Source organism: Takifugu flavidus, chromosome 6 (genome assembly GCF_003711565.1).
Source record: "Takifugu flavidus isolate HTHZ2018 chromosome 6, ASM371156v2, whole genome shotgun sequence".
Classification (NCBI taxonomy): domain Eukaryota; kingdom Metazoa; phylum Chordata; class Actinopteri; order Tetraodontiformes; family Tetraodontidae; genus Takifugu; species Takifugu flavidus.
The window spans coordinates 6628430-6644402 of record NC_079525.1 but is presented as its reverse complement, the minus strand read 5'-3'; the positions used below and the strand labels follow the sequence as shown (position 1 = coordinate 6644402).

The following is a 15973-nucleotide window of genomic DNA, read 5'->3' as shown; positions in this document are numbered from 1 at the left end:
GTTCTGTCACTGAGTCCATTCAATTTTCCTTTTGTCGCCTGGATCATTAATTCCTGCAGATGACATTTGTTCACTGGCTGGCTGTCAACCAAACCACAGCTCAAGAGGAGCACCAGCAGAACCCTCATTTTACCCTCCATCCTATGTGGACAAGTCCCTTTTTCATGACATACATGTTTTCTGTGGAGTCACCAGCGTCCAATCTCAGAGGATGCCTTTTGTTCTTGTCTGATAAAAGTCCCTCCCTCAGTGTTTGACACTGACAGTCGTGCCAAGAAATCATATCTTTGGTTTCTGGAATTCAATAGAGCTGGACGGCAGAAAAATGATCTGTGTGCATGAATACATCTTTTCTGTTTGACAGGTTACACCCTATTCAATCAATCAATCAATCAATCAATCTTTATTTATATAGCGTCTTATACAATCAAAATTGTTTCAAGGCGCTTTCCAGAATCCCAGGGCCTGACCCCAGACAAGCAACAGTGGTAAGGAAAAACTCCCCTTTAACAGGAAGAAACCTTGAGCAGGACCAGGCTCATGTAGGGGGACCCTCCTGCTGATGGCAGGCTGGGTAAAGAGAGAGGAGAAGGGGGAGGACAGGTAGAGGATAGGATAGGTAGGAGAGGAGAGGGGTAGAGGAGAGGAGAAGAGAGGAGAGGAGAAGAGAGGAGAGGAGAGAGGAGAGGAGAGGAGAGGAGAGGAAAAGGAGAAGGAGGGGAGAGGAGAAGAGAGGAGAGGAGAGGAGAGGAGAGGAGGAGAGGAGAGGAGAGGAGAGGAGAGGAGAGGAGAGGAGAGGGAGAGGGAGAGGGAGAGGCACAGAGCACAGAAACACACACAAAAAATATGATGCACAATCACTTCAGCGGGGCCGGAGGTCATTATGCAGCTCCGAGGGCGGCGATACCTGTAAATAAATAGAGGAAGGGGGGGGGGGAAGCAGAAAAACTACACAAGAATCAGCATAACTAGTCTGCTTGATGAGGAGAGGAAAGGAGGAGAGGAGAGGAAACCATGACCCAGTGGAGTGACAGAGGCCTGTCAGGTGATCATGTTTCCGGACCCCGGCAGCCTTGGCCTATAACAGCATAACTAAGATGTGACCTAACGATTAGACGACCCCTAGGTATGATAATTTGTCTGTCTATGATAGAAACTGGAACTACTGAATTAGTAACAATAAGCTTTTTCAAAGAGGTAGGTTTTGAGTCTGATCTTAAAAGTAGCGATGGAGTCAGCCTCCCGTACCTGGACAGGGAGATGGTTCCATAGCAGGGGGGCCTGGTAGCTAAATGCTCGGCCCCCCATTCTACTCCTGGAAACTCTGGGAACCACAAGTAGACCAGCATTCTGAGAGCGGAGCGGTCTATTGGGCTGGTAAGGTATCACTAGCTCCTCCAGGTAGGATGGAGCTAGGCCTCTGAGGACCTTGTAGGTCAAAAGAAGGGTTTTAAAAATTATTCTAAATTTAACGGGCAGCCAATGAAGCGACGCCAGTACAGGAGTAATGTGATCTCTTTTGTCAATACCTGTCAGAACTCTGGCTGCAGCATTTTGGATCAACTGGAGGCTTCTTAAAGAGTTGTTTGGACACCCTGATAATAAGGAGTTACAGTAGTCCAGCCTGGAAGTAACAAATGCATGGGCTAACTTTTCAGCATCATGCCGCGTCAGCAGTTTCCTGATCTTTGTGATGTTCCTCAAGTGAAAAAAGGCACTTCTAGAGACTAATTTAATGTGTGAGTTGAAGGAGAGATTTTGATCAAAAGTTACTCCTAGATTCCTCACAGAGAGACTAGATGTTAATGAGATCCCATCTAGAGTGATCATGTGATCAAATCTGAGAGGTTCAGGACCAAACACCATGACCTCAGTTTTTCCTTGGTTAAGGAGGAGGAAATTTGAAGACATCCAGGACTTTATGTCTTTAAGACAGGTCTGCAGCTTCACTAACTTCTCTGTCTCCTCGGGTTTCATGGATAAATAGAGCTGAGTGTCATCAGCATAACAATGAAAATTTATCCCATGCTGCCGAATAATGTTCCCTAAGGGAAGCATGTACAAGGTGAAGAGGATTGGTCCAAGTACAGAACCTTGAGGAACTCCATGGCTAACCCTACTGTATGAGGAGGGAACACCATGGACATGGGCAAACTGGTATCTATCAGATAAGTATGATCTAAACCAGTCTAGTGCTGTCCCTTTAATCCCAATCACATGTTCCAGTCTCTGTAACAGGATGCTGTAATCAACTGTATCAAAAGCAGCACTGAGGTCCAGCAGAACCAGCATAGAGACCAGTCCATGATCGGAAGCTATGAGAAGATCATTAGTGACTTTAAGAAGTGCTGTTTCTGTGCTGTGGTGAGCTCTAAAGCCTGACTGAAACATCTCAAACAGGCTGTTCCTCTGCAGGTGCTCCAGTAACTGAGTCACCACCACCTTCTCTAGAACTTTAGAGATAAAAGGAAGGTTGGATATTGGCCTATAATTTGCTAAGACATCGGGATCCAGTGATGGTTTTTTAAGCAACGGCTTAATCACTGCCACCTTGTAGGACCGGGGTACATAACCTGACACTAAAGAACCATTGATCTGGTCCAGGATAGAACTGCCTATCAATGGTAAAACATCCTTCAACAGGTGTGTTGGGATGGGATCTAAAAGACACGTGGTGGTCTTGGATTTCTGAATTAGCGATGACGCCTCAGAAAAATATATAGGGCTGAAGGAGCTTAAGGGCTCGTTGGAGACCCTGTATGTTCCCACAGTCGGCACATCTGGTGATGGTCCAGTTGTTGGGATGGCCTGGTTAGCTTTCTCTCTGATAGCTAGAACTTTATCAGTGAAGAAGCTCATGAAGTCTTCACCACTAAGGGAAGAAGGGATGCGTGGATCTAAAACACTGTGACTCTTGGTTAATTTGGCCACAGTGCTGAAAAGAAACCTGGGGTTGTTCTTATTTTCCTCAATCAAAGAAGAAAAATAAGCTGTTCTAGCCTTGCGAAGGGCCTTTTTGTAAACTAATAGACAGTAAAATAGACAGCTACCAGTCTATTTTACAAGAATGCCACTTCCTTTCCAGTCTTCGCACTTTCTGCTTGAGGGTCCTGATATGTGAATTATACCAGGGGGCACACCTCCTCTGATTTACTATTTTCTTTTTCAGGGGGGCAACAGAATCAAGCGTGATTCTCAGTGAGGTTGCTGCACCTTCAGCAATAGAGTCAACCTCAGCAGGGCTAAGATTATAATGATTGATCCCTGGGGAAACACACGGTGGTCCTGGGATCAGCACAGGGATCACTTCCTTAAACTTAGCTACAGCATTATCTGAACGACATCTGCTATAGTAAGACTGAGCTCTGAGCATAGAAGAATCCTTAATCATAAATGTAAAAGTGATCAAAGAATGGTCTGACAGGACTGGGTTTTGAGGGAACACTGACACATGTTCTACCTCAACACCATAAGTCAGAACTAGATCTAGGGTGTGGTTAAAGCTGTGAGTTGGTTGGTTTATCTGCTGGAGGAAACCAACTGACTCAAGTAATGAAATGAAGCCATTTCTAAAGCTGTCATTTATAACGTCCATATGGATATTAAAGTCTCCAATGATAATGACTTTTTCCGTTCTAAGGACCAAGTCAGATAAGAAATCAGAGAACTCAGACAGGAACTCTGAATGTGGCCCAGCAGGGGGCCGATATACAACTACAAACAGAAGTGGCTTTTCTGTCCTCAGGCTTTCAAATGAACTGAAGCTATGTTTTGGTCTGGGATTAATTAATAACTTGGAGTGATAGATTGCTGCCACTCCCCCTCCTCGACCAGTAACACGTGGAATATGATAATTAAGATGGGTAGGAGGAGTAGATTCATTTAAGCTCACATACTCCTCCTCCTGAAGCCAGGTCTCAGTAAGACAAAATAAATCAATGTGATGATCGGCTATCAGGTCGTGCACTAACAGGGATTTACACAAAAGAGATCTAATATTTAACAGTCCACACTTAATTGTGATATTAGTTTCTGCAACTTGTGCTTCAGTATTAATTTTAATAAGATTTTGGTGATTGACCGCTCCCCTGCTCTGTGCTTGGTGAACTATTCATACTGGAAAGACGCCCACCCCCACCAAACAAAACCAAAAAAGCTGAAAAGGGAACAGTTGATGTTCCCATGCCATCAGAGGACATTTACAAATCCTGAAGATGAGGTGTCAGTGTTGTCACTGTGTGTGTGTGTGTGTGTCTGTGTGTGTGTGTTTGTGTGTGTTTCCTTAGAGCATGCAGTTAGCAAATGAAGAAAGAACAAATGAAATTAAATCAAAGAACAGTAGAGCTGCAACAAAGAAGAACATACAACCGTACAGGAGAAGGATGTGCTCATTTATTTAATAGGTACAGTCAAACTTTATGTAGCACCCTTTTCTTTTACATAAAATGTAATATGTTTATTTAGACTAAAAATAAAGAACAAGCACAAGTTCCTCACATTTTGTGAGTTACACCTGTAATATAGTATATGGGTATAAACAGGTATATAGGGATACAGTAGGAATACATGGCTACATAACATGTTAGGATAGTTTGCTTTACGACCAAACCTTTTGGCTTTGATCTTTGGAAGAGCAAAGATTATAATCCCTCTAGAATCCAGACCATCACCAAAAATGAATCAGCTCTTTCTTGGCAGCTGAGAACTTTTTGAGTTGCTAACAAACAACCGCCGACTGTCAAATAGCCACTCACTCATCACTCGCTCACTCGCTCACTCACTCATTGAGTGTGTGTCTGCTGCTCTGATGTTGGTGTTGGGTGATGGGTTTTAACCACTTTACCTCATCCACAGACACCAAAGGAGAAAAGCAGCCGGAACAAAGCCGATAAAAGTCAGCATGATGCTGGTCACCTTCACTGGCCGTTCTGAAAAAGAAAGTTGAAAACCTTTAATGATAAACCAGGAACTGATGAATCAGTCAAATCCTGATCCAAATGATCGCACCCTCATCAATGCTGAGTCCTCCCCAGAAAAACTACCTTCTCACCTCAGATGCCCCACACGGTTGGTTTTGACTCCTCTCTTTTATGAACCAGAATTTATGTATAACTGTACAATACCATGGGTAAATATAGGTGCAGCTGATGTTGACTGTTGATCCTTTGACAGCAAAGACGTGACCATTGGTGTACTTCACCCCCCAAACATCCTGAGCCTGTAGAACTGGAAAATATCAGAAACAACAATCAGATACATTCAGACATTCATAAAATAACCAGCTTCAGAAAATAAAGCATTAATATTTAATTTTTAAATGATTTGAGGATGTGAAGTAAACTTTCAGTAGATGACTGCTTTAAAAGTGATCCTGCGTCTGCTGTGTTTTACTGTGTTCAGAAAGAAAATATCCAAATGGTACCAAGAACTTTTGATCAAGTTGAAGCAATTTTAGCTGGTATTGAAAACTCAATTTAAATAAATTGAAATCACAAAATGTCATTAAAAGTGTTCAGTTTTGTTTGTAACTCTTCACCCATACTTGTTACTTTCTGATCAAGTGTCTCAGTGAACCCATCTGTAACCCATTAGAAGTTACCATTTAGAGCAGTTTTTTATGGATTTATTTATCATATTTTATAAATTATTTTTATTTCAGTGTTTTATTTATTTATTTTTACCTAAAATGATTCTTGTCCACTATGATTGGATCAGCATTTTAAGTGAGCATGTGTAGATTTGGCACAAAAACTCTTGAAGGTAAAGTGAAGTTGAATCATTACCTGGAATGATGAGGAGAAGGATGAAGGTTGTTGCTGTTAAACTCATGGTTGCTGTAGCTGCTGCTGCTGGTGTTGTTGCTGCTGTATGTTCACAGCATGTTGGCAGGGACCGAGGCTCCGCTGCATATTGGCATCTAGATACATATAACCCAGACTATAGATATCTTAAAAACCTAATAAGAAAGGAATTTGCTAACTTTTTGTTATGAACACTGAAATTAACAACACTCAGGAAACTATTAGATCCATTATATTAAAGTTATCTCTTATTTGCTTTTACCTTGTTATATTCTTTATTCTCGTTATATTGTTTCTCATTACTTAATGTTTCCTATTATTTGCTAATGCTTAATGTTCATGATGCTTGATATGTCAACTCGAACTTCTCTGGTCAAGGGCGACAGAAATGCGGCGGCTGTTGGAGAAGTGGCATTGACTGGAGACAGAGCTGCAGGGCCTGACCCAGGAGCTGTTCTTTTAATCTGTCTGATATAGAAGAATGTGCTGTTTGCGAGCTAAGCTAATCAAATCACTGAAGGCCTACATATAATCTCACCATTATGATTTACAGTCTTTTGCTTTGTTTGTGACCTGCTATCTTGTGTTTTCCCCCTCCCTTAGACACATTTGACTTCTGTAACTAGGGACCTCCTAATTTCAATAAAAGAAGGATGGCGGGAGGTGTGCGTCACAACGTGTTGGAGATCTGTAACTGAGCACATCTCTCCGTTCTCCTTGCAAGTAAAATTCAAAACTGTTGTCTTTGCCTCATTTGTTCTTCTCGTGTTTCAGGTCGTTTGAACCTAACATTTTGGTCCTTCGAGTCAGATTCCAACACACCTGAAGGGTCCAGTGGGTGAGGCTGAACCCCAGGAAAGACCATGGCCACGGCAGGCCGCCTCAAAGCGACCTAAGATACCCTTTCCGGGACTGAGCTTCAGCTCACTGATTGGACCCTGACGGTTGACGAAATTCCAGGAGGAAAAGGCAACAGTGGTGAGCATGTCTTGAATTCAAAAGTGTGTGTGTGATGATGATTGTCAGGGACTTAATGTAAAAATTGCGATAGACACTAAGGCAGTGTTTTGGGAGAGAGGAACCTGAAAATCCTCTGTAAGACGCAATGAGAAACAAACCCTATGAATACTAGTCAATGGCAGGTAAACAAGAGTACTAAGGGCAGTACCAAGGCAGGGCGAGGGAGTCCTGGCCACGTGAAAAATAAATTAAGTCACGACAAATCATCCAAAAGAGTGATTGTGAGTGTGAAAGGATTGTTAAATACCACTAGGTATTTTCAATCATACCAAAGCAGTGGGACTGTAAGTGATAAGGCCCTTGTGGATGCAGAGGCAAGACTCTCCACTCGAAAGAGTTGAAGTGAGAAGTACCACAACGGTTTGATTAATTATCACCCCACTGAGATCAACATCCCAGTTTTAGGTCACCCTATGTGCAAGACTGGACCAAATTCTTAATAAAAAACAAAGACAAACCCCCCCCCCAAAAAACAAACGGTAAATTAGGATAAGGTTAACTCATAAAATAAAAATAATAAAAATAGTCATAATAAAAAGCAGATAGAAAAGTAGAGCTAAAAGTAAAAATCTAAATCCTCCAAAAATGGGGACAAGTAAAAGCAAACAAAGGCTCAGAGATGAATTGCGGTGTAAGACTGGAAATTCCTCGACGAACAAAATCCAAAGAAACTCACTAATCTAGATAAGTATATAACTGATTATGGATTCAAAGGACAGCTAAACTCACAACAAATTGTTGCCTCAGAGGTGAGACCTGGTTAAACTTAGCCATGATTAAGTGGGTTAAACTTAGCCATTAATTAAGTAGGTTATAACTTAGCCGTAATTAAGTTAAGAAAATAGGAAATTGTGTTTGTGTGTGAATGGAGGACTAAGCCATTGAAAGAGTTGATAGGAGAACTCTGCTAGTCCTGTGTTTTATTATTTTGCCTCATAAGAAAACGAAGTACTGGTGATCAGGGGACAAAGGACGGGTTTCATTCCTTAAAACTAACACCGCTGTGCAGATAGTGCACAGTAGAAGGCCGTGTTAGTGTCCTCCCTTTGACCAGAGAACTTTTCTGTGAGACCACATAGTACAAAATGCCGCTGTTCAAGAAAAAGGATGTCAAACTTGAGGGGGATGAAAAGTTTGTGGAAGGAGATGCAGAAGGTTCGGGAAAATAAGTCAGGAAAGGTGGAGAAGAAAGTTGAATCTTTCAGGCAAACTCTGCACTACAGATATTCTGGAGTTGCAGACAAACCTGGAAATTAAGGCATTAAGGAGAGACATATAGATGGAACAAAGTAAGTTGAGAGACATATAATGGAACAAAGTAAGTTGAGAGACATATAGATGGAACAAAGTAAGTTGAGAGACATATAGATGGAACAAAGTAAGTTGAGAGACATATAGATGGAACAAAGTAAGTTGAGAGACATATAGATGGAACAAAGTAAGTTGAGAGATATAGCCATAGGAAAGACACAAAACAGATGACGGATAACCACATGACTGCCAAGAATTAGCTGAACAAACTGCAAAAAGTAGAAGTGATTTAGATCAACCTTTAAAAGCTGGAGCATTTTTGTTTATAGATGGCTCATCAAAGAAAAATGAGCAACCTTAAAAGAAGAATCTATGTATGACCAGCAGGAAAATCTATCCTACCAGAAAATCTGTGTAAATATGCTGCTATATTGAGCCATGGTGTAACACATGTCTCAACAGGAGGGACGGTAGGACAGATACAGCAGCTTTAAACAACCTATGGATTTAATTCTTATTCAAAAAAAATAAATAAATTGTAGAACATGTCTGACGTGTGCAAGACATAATTCACAGGGAAATCTGAGACCAAGGAGAGGAAAATTTCCTGCTCCCCAATATCCATTCTGAAAAATGCATGGAAGAGACGGGGAGACCGTGGACAATGTGTCGATTTGGCTAAGCTCTATATAAACATTACAAGCACTGCAGGCCTAACTCCTTATGAGATCTTATTTGGAAGACCGTACAGGCTTCCTCAGTTCACAAACTACTGGGAGACAAATGATGAGTCTAATCTAGCTGATTACATGAGAAAAATGTAGAAAAACAAAAGCAAGGTCATGAGACCTCTGTCTCCCGACAGAAATTCCAACCGGTGGAGCCAGGAGATTGGGTCCTAGTGAGAAGCGTAAAAAAGAAACACTGGTATTCACCTAAGTGGGAAGGACCTGACCAAGTTCTTTTGTCTACACCTACTGCTGCTAAAATAGCTGAAAGATCAACTGGGTACACCTCACACATTGCAAGAAGGTCATTTCTGTTGAAAACTCCGACCGGGAAGGTGATGCAAAGTCTGATAATAGGGTGGACTTAGACGAATAGAGTCTGGGTAGACCCGAAAGTCAGTGAAGTTTTCAGAGCCGCCGACTCACTTAGGGAGGCTACTTCAACAGGTTATGGTCCATAAATAGTGTACCGATTTCATAAACATCACAAGGACAGCAGCGGGTAAAATAAACAAAAGATAATACAAAAAAAGAGGGAAATACAGAGGATTGGCTGATGCTGTAGTATGCTTGCCTCGGTGCTAGCTGTGATCATAGTATTCCTGATAATCACAATAGCTATACAAAGTCTCCAACTCAGTTGAAACCGAATAAGTTCAAATGATTCCCAAGTGGCTACAGAATGCAATTAGATGTTTGGGAGTGTGCTTTTTCTTCATATGCGTGTTTTTATTTGTATGATACCTCTGGAAACCCCCAGGTTTAAGACTGAATGTTACCAAAATACGGCATGACAAGCGAAGTGCAAATAACAACCTAAAGGACCAATGTGGCAACAGCAGGTCAGCTCTTACGCTGTATTTGACCTGTAAGCTTTTCATTCACCTGAAGCTCACCAGCTCCATTATTTCAGCTTCACTTCTTTAACACCTCTTAATTAGCTTGTTCGTTCTGAAAGTAGTTTTGATACAATTTTCAATGCAAAACGAAAAACTGTTCTTACTGTAAAATGATGTATGTTTTTTGTCTGTTGGAAAGTTCATTTGTTGCACCCTGCGGCTCATGCATGCATATAAGGTTCTGAAGTTGTGTCTCTGTTATTTATTTTATTTCTGGTGGTGTGGGGATGAGAGACTGTTTGATACATTGCCTATGAGAGCTACAGGACTATGTGCCTAAAAACACTTCTTATGCTCATGTGGCAGCATGGAGTTCATGCGCTGCCGATCACCTTAATTGTTCGGGCAGTTGCAGCTGTGGCGTTCCCCTTAAAAGGAGACTGTGCTGCACTGGCTGCTCTTGTTGTCGAGCTTTTGGGTGCCACGCCACAGTTTACTTGGTCCTCCTCATTTGATTGCTGTGCGGTCGGGCTGTGCTATCCCATGCGCGCCTGGGTCTGCTGTCATCAGAGCTGGGGAGCCGTGGGTGTCTTTGGTTCGTCGGCTGTTTGGCCCTGCTAGGGGGAACGCTGTGGTGGCTCGGTGTGCGTCTCCATTTTAGAGATTTCTTTCCCTTACCTGACGGTACGTAGCGGCTGCTTTTAGCCTCACCATATGGGAAATTTTTAGCAACCTAAAATTGCTTTCTCTTTTAACAGAAATTGTTACAGGTGCCGGCTCTCGTGCGCTTTCCTCCCGTTGCCGTTGGCCGGCTGCTGTTTTGCCCTCCGCATCGCGTTTATCGCGTATGCTCCCGACTGTCACTCCTGTCTACCTCTGCGAGGTATCATCGTGTGGGGTCCAATCTAAAGTGCGAGTGTGTGAGTGAACTGCGCCTCTAGGAGGACTAGGATTGCTTTTATTTTGGGTTTAATGTTTTGTTGCGGGTGTTATTTTGCATGTTTATTTGGGGTTGATTTGTGATTATTGTTTGTGTGGGTTATTTTGCATGTTTATTTGGGTTTGACTAAGTGTGCTTTTTGCTCGTGTGGGTTATTTTTGCATGTTATTTGGATTTGATTAATTATTTGTGTGATGTGTGGGTTATTTTTGTATGTTTATTTGGGTTCTATTATTGTGTACGTTTTCTGTTATTTTTCTAAGTGGTGCCGATCCTACCCTGTGGGGTGCAGGTGTTTTAAAGATAATTGTAAAATCTTGAATATGAATTTAATATCTGCACGTTGAGTGTGTGTGTGAATGGGGGTGTGAGAGTATTTTAGCAATTGTTGTTAGCGGATATCCGGAAATAAAGGTATCAATTTTGCACATTGGACCAGTCTCTTATCCTCATTAGAAACACTTGTGCGGCCTTGATAATTCTCCAGGTGGAATTCCTGGGGTGGCGTTGTCAACTTAGAAAAGAGATATACCGAGCCCCGTCTGGGCTCCCGCCACACTAATTTCTGTGTTCCCTACGTCGGCTGATCAATTAGTCACTCACACGCATAGATTTATGCCTGAACAGTGACGTCGTAATAAAAGATCTACATGGTTATCTGAAAATGTTCCTACGTATATTGATGCTATCGGTGTTCCACGCAGTGTTCCAGATGAGTATAAATTAGTGGATCAAGTAGCTGCTGGTTTTGAATCTTCTATTTGTTGGTGGTGTACAATAAATAAGAACGTAGACAGAATCAACTACATCCATTACAATGTTCAACATTTAGGAAATTGGACTCAGAGCGGTTTTGAGGCTGTTCATAGTCAACTATCGGCTACTTCCCTTATGGCATTCCAGAACAGGATCACAGTGGATGCTGTGTTCGGAGATCAATGTTGCACCTTCATTCCTAACAACACTGCGTCAGATGGGAGTCTCACACTGGCCATAGAAGGCCTTCGCAACCTGAACAACAAGATGAAAGAGCACTCAGAAGCAAAGACCGCGATGTGGGACGAATGGATGAATGTGTTTGGGAAGTATAAGACATTGGTTACATCTATCCTGATTTCTGTAGCTGTTTTTGCTGCAATCCTTACCTTGTGTGGATGCTGTATTCCCTGCCTGCGTTCTCTTATTAACCGCCTTATCACCACAGCTATCGCTCCCATGGAAAAACCGTATGGCTGAATCCCTTAATTTACAGACGAGCTGGATTTGACTACAGACTCTGAAGACTACGAGTGAATTGAGCTAATTTTCCCCTGAGTGTAAATGTATTTGTGTTCATAAACATGACTTTGAAAATCTACTGGAAGAGATTGTTAAATGACTATGAGAATTTGAAGCAAATATGTGATAAACAGGAGGGAAATGTTAGATCCATTATATTAAAGTTATCTCTTATTTGCTTTACCTTGTTATATTCTTTATTCTCATTATATTGTTTCTCATTACTTAATGTTTCCTATTATTTGCTAATGCTTAATGTTCATGATGCTTGATATGTCAACTCAAACTTCTCTGGTCAAGGGCGACAGAAATGCGGCGGCTGTTGGAGAAGTGGCATTGACTGGAGACAGAGCTGCAGGGCCTGACACAGGAGCTGTTCTTTTAATCTGTCTGATATAGAAGAATGTGCTGTTTGCGAGCTAAGCTAATCAAATCAGTGAAGGCCTACATATAATCTCACCATTATGATTTACAGTCTTTTGCTTTGTTTGTGACCTGCTATCTTGTGTTTTCCCCCTCCCTTAGACACATTTGACTTCTGTAACTAGGGACCTCCTAATTTCAATAAAAGAAGGATGGCGGGAGGTGTGCGTCAGAACGTGTTGGAGATCTGTAACTGAGCACATCTCTCCGTTCTCCTTGCAAGTAAAATTCCAAAACTGTTGTCTCATTTGTTCTTCTCGTGTTTCAGGTCGTTTGAACCTAACAGAAACAGTCGGACCTTCTTCCTCTTTGGGGGCGTGTGCGGCCTGGGGGATACGGAATAGTGTCTACATAATCAGAATTTTATTCACTTTTCAGAAAATGAAGAAGAAACATCAAAGTGTGAGAATTGTGTGATGGGCTGTGTTGTGCTGTAGAGGTGTTTTTCAATGTGATAATGATAAAATACGTATTTCCAGTAGGTTCAGAGTTGTTTCCATTTGTGTCGCCCCCTCTAACTGGAAAAGTAAAATTAAGGAAGATTGGAAGTGTTTTGTGTAGCCATTAAATCAATTTAAAAAAGAAAGAATCTAATAAATTCACACTTGATCTGCCCTCTAAGGTTGCTACAGAAACATTGACACCTCAGTGTCTAAAATTAGTGCAAACAACTTCACACTTTTGGGTTTTTTTCTGCACACAACCTCTGAAATTTTCTGTTTTCAACTGTCTTTTTGTTTTCAATTTAATTCCTACACTTAATTGAGACTCATTTTAAACTCACTCTAAAGAAAATAAAACAGCTTTGAATTTAATTAATATAGTTGACGGTTATCAAATTGTTTTGACGTTTGTTGTGCTTTAAACATTCATTTGCCTCGTATCTGTGGTAGCTTCCGCCTGAACCAGCTGCACATGCACCACTTTACCACCAACACTGTCACTGACTGTCTGTTTTACTCACAGAGCAGATCTGTTTTTACACTCTTTAAAAGAAAATCCTGAAAATTTACAGCATCAAAATTACATCTTTTTTTCTTTTGTTAAATGGTTCTGTATTTTCTACCAGCCATGCATAAATCATAAAGAGGAAAGAGGAAGGAAACAGAACATGTTTTACTTCTTCAAAGTTCGTAGAAAATCGACTCCACTTCAGCGAGACGTCTTGATGGTCTGGCTGCTCTTTTCTCAAGCTCAGAGAGCTGATCAGCTGCCAAGAGCTGATTTTCTCATGCTCAGAGAGCTGACCAGCTGCCAAGAGCTGATTTTCTCATGCTCAGAGAGCTGACCAGCCGCCTGCCCTGAGCTGACCTGAACGGTCACGTCTGGACCTGCAGCAGCAGAGCAGCCATGGGGTTGGCTGCAGCAGCCTTCCTCCTTCTCCTCATCGCTCCAGGTAAATGTCTTCGCATTGAAATAGTTAAATTGTCTTCAGCAGTTACAATAAAACAGACGGCTGATTTGGACGATGATGAGATGATTTTGTGATCAGAATTGACACTAAACTTTTTGAAATATAACCATAATCTGAAATAATCTGAAAAGGAAGGAACAAGCTTGGGTGCTAAATTGAATAACCCTCATCACATATTAGTTTTGTATTATTTTTGGGGGGAGGAAAAAAACATATATGAAAGTGCCAAAGATTCTGTGCGTTAATATTTTCTGATTCTGAACAAATGAACCAGAGACTCAGACAAGTTCCAGTAACTCCACCCAACACAGTAAAACACAGCAGATGCAGGATCACCTTTATAGCAGTCATCTACTGAAAGCTTTCTTCACATCCTCAAATAAATCATTTAAATATTAATGCTTTATTTTCTGAAGCTGGTTATTTTATGAATGTCTGAATGTATCTGATTGTTGTTTCTGATATTTTCCAGTTCTACAGGCTCAGGATGTTTGGGGGGTGAAGTACACCAATGGTCACATCTTTGCTGTCAAAGGATCAACAGTCAACATCAGCTGCACCTATATTTACCCATGGTATCATAAAGTTACAGATAAATTCTGGTTCCTAAAAAAGAGGATTCCTAATTTTGAGAATCTGACGTCAGTCCCAGAGTATTCAGGTCGTGTTGAGAATATCTGTGATGACAAGATCAACAGATGTACTCTGATCATCAGAAACTTGACAGAGAGCGACTCAACTGTTTACATGTTCAGATTCATAACTGATCAAGATGAGAAGTATTCTGGTAAACCTGGAGTCAGTCTGAGGGTCTCAGGTAATGTTTTGTTCTGCATCTTCATGACATCAGTATCTGATGGGTGGCGTGCCTCTGTGTCAGTCTACCATGAGTTGTTTTTCTCCTCAGATCTTCAGGTGATCAGATCAACTCAGAATCTGAGCTGTGACAGCTGTTCTCTGACACGTCAACAAAACTGTAACTTGTTCAAGACTGAACAAAAGATCCTTGGAAACATTTATTATGCAGCTCCAGAAGACAATATTCTTACAGACGACTGCACCTGTAGGATAGGAGAAATAGGACATTCTGGTGAGTTCACCAAACTGTAACATAATATCATCTCTACACTGATGCAGAAATACTTTCATTGTGTTAAAGTAGAAACCAGCAACAACTCCAACGTCAATCATATGATCCTTTCAGTCACAGCAAAAGTCAGAATTTGGACATAACTGGCCACAGTTCTTTTCTGTGCCTGTGTCATATTGTGATTTGAATCATTGTTTGACAGTAAGAGCAGTTTTGTGCATTGTGTGCTACAGGTGTGAGTGTCGAGGCAGCGACTTCCACTTCTACTGAAATCTGTGTTGTCAAAGGATCAACAGTCGACATCAGCTGCAACTGCAGATATTCAAGAAGGGTACCATACGGTGATACTTTCTGGGTTATAAAAGCTTCTGATGTGGAACTCAGCTCCAACTCACATCATTCATATACGTGCTTTAAAGAGGATTTATATTATCAGTCAAAGTACAACTACAGATATACTATGAGGATCACAAATGTGCATAAGAACGACTCAGCTGTCTACAAGTTCATGATCAGAACAAACACAGGTGGTTGGAGATTAACTGGTGAACCTGGAGTCAGACTGACTGTACCAGGTAACTCTCAGCATGTCAGTGTGTTGACGTCAGCAGTTGTTTCTATAGTAACGGTGTGCTTGTTGATGACAGACCCAGTGCTGCAGGTACGTGTGAGTAGACAAGAGAGCAGCAACAGGAGTGAGCTGACGTGTCAGAGTCAGTGTGGAGCATCTCTTTATTCTTACATATGGTACAAGAATGATGAGAAAGTTGACGGTGTCACAAGAATTCATGATGTTTCCCTGAGTATAAATTCTCCAGCCAGATATTCCTGCACTGTTATAGGATACGAATCCTTCCGCTCTCCTGCAGTGTGTAAGTAAATAAGACTGATTTGGATTCAGTCACTGATTATGGGGTGTTTATCCAGGATGATGAGTCTCCAGTTTAGAATGTGACTACTGTTAGTCGCTATATTGATGTATGTATAAATACATATATGTGCACCAACCACCTTCTTGTTCTGTAGTAACATTCTTATTGTTGTGATGTCCTGCAGATGCTCCTGAAGGTCCATTAGTGTCAGTGAGTCCCTCTGGTGAGGTTGAGGAGGACACTACAATCACCCTGAACTGTAGCTCTGATGCTAACCCGGCAGCTAATTACAGCTGGTACAAGGAGGGTGAAAAACA

At 41.5% G+C, this 15973-nt stretch overlaps 2 protein-coding genes and 1 long non-coding RNA gene across 4 annotated transcripts in view; 2 read left to right on the top strand and 1 right to left on the bottom strand.

The window, feature by feature from the left end:
- The window catches only part of LOC130526777 (transmembrane protease serine 6), an 8457-nt gene extending 8391 nt beyond the window's left edge, over positions 1 to 66 (bottom strand). The window contains exon 1 of the mRNA XM_057034684.1: positions 11 to 66. Coding sequence (XP_056890664.1) covers positions 11 to 66 — 56 coding nt within the window. The remainder of the gene's footprint in view (positions 1 to 10) is intronic.
- A 7331-nt stretch (positions 67 to 7397) lies between these two features.
- LOC130526920 (uncharacterized) lies at positions 7398 to 12516 on the top strand. Of its 2 annotated transcripts, XR_008950885.1 has the most exons (3): positions 7401 to 7990; positions 8150 to 10323; positions 10398 to 12516. It is a non-coding gene; the product is annotated as an uncharacterized LOC130526920 (long non-coding RNA). The 2 variants fall into 2 exon arrangements; XR_008950884.1 differs by having other exon boundaries at positions 7398 to 10323.
- Positions 12517 to 13391: 875 nt separating this feature from the next.
- LOC130526879 (uncharacterized) lies at positions 13392 to 15971 on the top strand. Its single transcript, XM_057034877.1, has 7 exons — positions 13392 to 13676; positions 14167 to 14511; positions 14602 to 14784; positions 15018 to 15359; positions 15432 to 15531; positions 15603 to 15656; positions 15841 to 15971. Exons 1-7 carry the CDS (start codon positions 13631 to 13633, stop codon positions 15848 to 15850), a joined length of 1080 nt encoding a protein of 359 aa, XP_056890857.1. The 5' UTR covers positions 13392 to 13630; the 3' UTR covers positions 15851 to 15971.
- Positions 15972 to 15973: the final 2 nt, after the last annotated feature.

Excerpts from the sequence above, each read along its gene's own strand:
- LOC130526879 (XM_057034877.1), top strand. The coding sequence starts at position 13,631 with ATGGGGTTGGCTGCAGCAGCCTTCCTCCTTCTCCTCATCGCTCCAG. Across the intron at positions 14,785-15,017 it reads AGGAGAAATAGGACATTCTG|GTGTGAGTGTCGAGGCAGCG; the intron begins GTGAGTTCACCA and ends TGTGTGCTACAG. Across the intron at positions 15,360-15,431 it reads AGTCAGACTGACTGTACCAG|ACCCAGTGCTGCAGGTACGT; the intron begins GTAACTCTCAGC and ends TGTTGATGACAG.